Genomic DNA, 5337 nt, shown 5'->3' with positions numbered 1-5337 from the left:
GTATTGTCAGCATCATCGCCAACTCTAGCGGATTAGAGTTAGGCACAATTTGATTTGAGGGACTAAAGGTTAGTTTCATCATTTTAATTTTATTTATAGTTTCTAAATAGTAAATTGGTGGGACTAAAATATAGATTAAACTGCTTTAGTCTCTAGTCTTTCAAAGAGTGACTAAATTATATTAATTTTATTTTTTGTTCTCGTTTATTTCAGTTATATTTATGGTAGAAGAATGTTAAAAGATATTTTAATCTTTTTATGAATCATTTAATAATTTTAGTCTCTACAACCAAACACAATAACCTCTTAATTAAACTTTATTCCTGTACTAGAGGAACCATGCCTGCACCGTACATGGACTAAGGAGCGCCTCATCTTACACTAACCGTACACACACAGGTCAGCCACACATTACAGGCTTACAGTTGACGTTTATCCACGTAAGCCTGTTACAAGAAAAAGAGACTAAAAAATCGCCGTTCTGTTTTCCCAGTTCGCTCCTCCCATGGCGGCGTCGCCCGCTCTCGTCTCGCTGACTCCCGCCGTCTCCAGGCATCCCCACCTCCTCTTCTGCTCCCCTTGCCCCCCGCCGCGCCACATCCGCCTCGCCCCTCCAACCGCCACACCCGCCTCGGACGGAAACGGCCTCGGCCCCGGCCCCGGCCCCGGTGTCTTCCTATCGCCGCGCGCGCTCTCGCAGCTCGACGAGCTCGCGGCCTTCCGCTACGAGCACGCCTTCCCGCACGGCCTCCTCACTGTGCGCGCCCTCTCGCGCGGCCCCGACGACGACGCCGTGGCCGAGGCGCTCGTCCGCCTCCTCGCCTCCTCCTTCTCCGAGACCGTGCGCTGGGCCCCGGCCCAGCGGTACGCGCAGCTCCTCACGTTCGTCATCCGCAGGTACCTCCACGACCGCCGCGGGCTCGCTCCGCACGCCGCGGTGCTCGTGGGGTTCTACCGCCCCGCCGACGCCGACGCCGGCGCCGACAACGCCAACGCCGCCCCGGAGGACGACGAAGGGGAGGGTGGGGATGAAGGGGAGATGGCGTGCACCGCGGAGGTGTCGTTTGACGCGGTGGGCGCACCAGGGGCCCCGCCCACGCCCACTCCGCCGCTCAACTTCCCCTACATCTGCAACATGACTGTGAAGACGCCACTGAGAAGGTATTCTGGGTTGAGCAACCACTTTGAATATTTCTTGTGGGAAAATAAGTTTGATGCATGAGTAGATTGCAAATGTTGCATCCTTGTAGGGAGAAACATTCTCGTCACATCCGAAATAAAAGCAACTTGTGTTTATATGAAGGATCAGTCGCCATTAAGACGATTCTGTTGATCTGTTCTCAGTCACTGTTGGTTCAATGCATATCAAGTAGTTTATTCATTACATTATGTTTAAAATATGTCGATTGTAATGTTTTTGAACTATCAGGAGAGGAATTGGAAAGCAACTTCTTAAGGCATGCGAGGATCTGGTTTTCAAGATGAATGCCAAAAGACGTGTATACCTTCACTGTAGAATAATTGACCAAGTCCCATTCAACATGTACACGAAAGCTGGATACAGTATTGTCCAGACTGACAGTATATTGGTCTGGCTGAGCCTTCAAAAGCGCAAGTACTTGATGAGCAAGGAATTACCCCAAGCTTCTGTTGTTAGTGAGACTTCAACCAAAAACTTTGAGTGATAATATTTGACAAGCTGAATGTGCCACGGGACCAACAGGTACACATAAAAGTTTATTTTTGTGTATAATGGGGGTTCTGTTTACCACACATATCCACTATTGTATAGCTTGTGATGAAATCAACTGCCATTCATTAATTGGCAGTCGCCAGATGTTTTAACAGAAAATGAGTTGGTAGTGCTTTTAACCTATGTACGTATTCAATATTATAGCCTGCGGACTCACTAATTTCATTAGGATTAATTGACAATTTAAGTGTTGTAATATTTGATGGTTCAGTGTAATAACTCATATGGCCAGTAATCAGAAATGGCTTCAGCTTCCACATCCAACTAACTAATTGGATGCTTATGATTCAGCATGTGTTGCTGTTTTATGTGTGAATTACTGAACTGTATGAACTTTCTGTTGACTCTGTTATATGTGAATTGAATATAACCTCATTCAAATTTGAACCAAAATGTAATAAATGTATAGAAAGTTACATTAAATTTGAATGTGCTGGGGCCTGGTTACTATTGTCAGCTCCTAGATGAAGAGATGGTACAAAACTGAATCTAGACTGCTGGTACAAAACTGAAACTAGGCTGTCGATACAAACTTAGAATGTGTTGGGACCTGCATTTAGTTTATCCTATATATCTTTTGTAGCACAGTGCATGGACATAGCCATGGCTAATGCAAATTATATTAATAACTTAGAATGTGTTGGGACCTGCATTGAGTTTATCCTATATAATTATGTGCTTTAACAAAATAAAAGTAGACAGTTTTTCTTCTTTTCGAACATATGGTAACATTTTCTAATTATTAAGTTACTCAAACTTCTGCAAAAGAGAGAAAACTAAAGGATCAATTTTAACATAAGAAACCTTTTGGGACCTTTAATTAGGAAAAGGCTTAAGCTAATTTGACCAGCCAATGTACATCATTATTTCAGGCTTGCTGCAATGGTAAGAGCTATCTCACTGAGTTACCAGGTCGCGGATTCGAAGTAGCCTTCTAGATTTATGGGGAAATGCTTGACTTGATTTTTGAAGTAGCCTTCTAGATTTATGGGGAAAGGCTTGACTTGATTAATTCTTTCCACAGACCTGCCTGATTTTGGAAGTCTTACTCATATTTCTTAAGCACGAGCCCGATTTTGAAAGTCTCACTCATATTTTTAAGCACGGAGAGTCCAATGGATCCCTGAGTGTGCATCAGGTCTCATGGACATAGCTTTGGTTGTATCTAAAATCTCTATATTCATCCATCCCATGTGGCTGCTTTCCTTCTGTGCTTTCTGCTCTGCTAGCTTCCTGCATTTCTTATTGCCCTGTTCTAATCATTGCTCTTCTCCCAATGGTTCAGTTCTATTGCAATATCCTCCAGTATTCCAGAAACCATTTTCAAAAAGTGCTGGTGTTGCTGTCCTTACTAATGTTAACTGTAATCCACATTCTTGGCAGTTGTTCAAGTTATTGAGCGCTGATCTAAGTGCCATCTGAACAGCTGAAGTGACATCGAAGCTTGTAATGTTATCCTCTGAGCAGTATATGCATATTGCATCCAATGAGTTTCCCACCTTTATACAGATATTTCCCCCCTGAATAACTATCAGGAACTTCATATGACTAAGATATTGATCTCAAGCAAGTCTGCAGCTAATATTTCATCAAGTTTGTCCAGGTGTATGTCATGCATTTCAACTTATGTGACATTGATCTCTCTTTCTGATTCTTCTACTAGAAATTTGGTCTACAATGCCATCAGTGTAAAATTGTGGGATCTAAAGTGCCAAGTGAAAACTTTATCTTTACTGTGACTGTAAACTTTGGTTGGAGTTTCCACCATGGGAGTTAACATCATGCTGATGAGCCACTTTGGCCTATTGTAGCCTCTAGATCACTTAACCATATGAATCAGGCTATGTGAAGATCTGAGGATACTAGGATATCACCTAATGGAGATGATATAACTGAATATCAATCCAAATTGACTTTCTTGTGTTCATATCCTTAGTGATGCAAGGCAATTTTCAACATGGGAAACTTTCAGTTGCTGACTTCAATGATAATCTTGTCAAAGAACACTGGTCTACTCTATAGAGTCTATACTATGTCAATTTGTCACTGGTGACTAAGGGTACATTGCTACTTGTCATTAGCATCTCACACTCTCACAGAGCTAAAACACAGGTTGCTCGCAAAGCAGTGATTCCATCTGGTTCCGTCCAATTGAATATGCAGCGAACGCCGGCCGCCAGGGTCTTCCCTCGGAAAATATTTAACTGCTGAGGTTCAAACCTTACCATGTCACAATCATATGAGTATATGACATCTACTTCGGACTGGTTTGGGATCTATGGGAGGGATTCTTTTGCTATTCGAATAGCAAGGGAATTCCTCCCCATAGATTCCCTTCAATTCTCTGTTCACCAAATCAGTTGTTCAGTTTATATAATCCATTTTTATGTAAATACAAAAAAAACTCGGCCGGGGAGGGAAAGACCGCCCTCCCGGTATTATATTAAGAAGAGACCGAAACAATGGTCCCGGCCGAGAAAATCCCCGAACCCTGGCCCCCCATCACTAACGGGCCGGCGTCAACTGTCCACTCTGCAACGGCCCAACCGGAGGGTGGCGCACAGGACATCGTAACCCGAGAGCGGATAGGGCACAGCGAGGGGATTTTTTTAACCAAGCCTGAAAATTCGCTCCCGAGGGGAATCGAACCCAGGACTTGGAGGTGCTACTCGGAAGTCCTTAACCTAGAGGCCCTTTCGCATTTTTATGTAAATACTGTGGTAGGTATATTATAATAGGATAGAAACAAACAAAATTTTACATAGTTAAGCCTGAGGAAGGCCTAGAGCTGAACTGCAAGAGAGGAGCTCAAAAGAAATGAGAGGACAGAAGATAGTTAACGAAGGGAATCTATTCAATCTAAAAAGGAGCTCTTTTATCATTCTTCATCATGCTGTGAAGTGGCGCTTCCAAGATGAGATGTTTGGCTGCTTCTTCTCAAAGATAAGGTTATTTCTTTCTTTCCAGATGTTCCAAGCAGCAATCATGAACACGTCCATGAATAGAAGTTGTGGAGGATTATTCTGTCTTGTTTCTATCATCATGCTGAAGAATGGAAGAGACGAGGTCTATTGTAAACCAATAGTCTGCCAACATGATTTGCTGAACTGGCAGTCAAAGAAGAAGCAACCATATTGTAGGGGAGACCCCTACATAATCCATTTTCTTCCCGTACTTCCCACAGTCTCTTGACTCTGGCATTGTAGGACATTTTATGTTAGTGTAAAGTGGGCCTCTGAAATATCTGACCCAAGTGCCGTTGAAAAGATTGCGGACATTGTTTCCTTTGTTTTATTTTTATTTTTTTACTTATGTATTTATAAGGTTATGAAATGTTCTTTTTGACATTTCCCCCATTTTCATATGGCATGCAGACCACTGAAAGGTTCACTATATATAGATTAGAAACATACCCCGTGGAGGAACCTATAATCAAGGCCAATGTGGTTCCATGCTTACTAGTCGATATAGTGGATTGCTCAAAGTCATAGACCAGTAGACCACATTCAATGTAGGATGATGTGGATTCGAATTAAAGAACTTATTCTCTCTCATGCATGGGCTTGGCTTGAATGACGTTTTTA

At 42.8% G+C, this 5337-nt stretch overlaps 1 protein-coding gene across 3 annotated transcripts; it reads left to right on the top strand.

Annotated features, from left to right (window-relative positions):
• Positions 1–415: 415 nt before the first annotated feature.
• LOC100286323 (uncharacterized) lies at positions 416–5100 on the top strand. Of its 3 annotated transcripts, none has more exons than XM_008663850.4 (3): positions 416–1161; positions 1430–1723; positions 4721–5100. In XM_008663850.4, exons 1-2 carry the CDS (start codon positions 506–508, stop codon positions 1683–1685), a joined length of 912 nt encoding a protein of 303 aa, XP_008662072.1. In that variant the 5' UTR covers positions 416–505; the 3' UTR covers positions 1686–1723; positions 4721–5100. The 3 variants fall into 3 exon arrangements, with proteins under 3 accessions (XP_008662072.1, XP_008662074.1, NP_001152682.1); XM_008663852.4 differs by lacking the exon at positions 4721–5100 and adding an exon at positions 2626–3029; NM_001159210.1 differs by lacking the exon at positions 4721–5100 and adding an exon at positions 3137–3816 and having other exon boundaries at positions 491–1161.
• Positions 5101–5337: the final 237 nt, after the last annotated feature.

Source organism: Zea mays, chromosome 10 (genome assembly GCF_902167145.1).
Source record: "Zea mays cultivar B73 chromosome 10, Zm-B73-REFERENCE-NAM-5.0, whole genome shotgun sequence".
Taxonomy (NCBI): domain Eukaryota; kingdom Viridiplantae; phylum Streptophyta; class Magnoliopsida; order Poales; family Poaceae; genus Zea; species Zea mays.
Note: the sequence above shows the minus strand (reverse complement) of the source record. Positions and strands in the feature narration are given on the sequence as shown.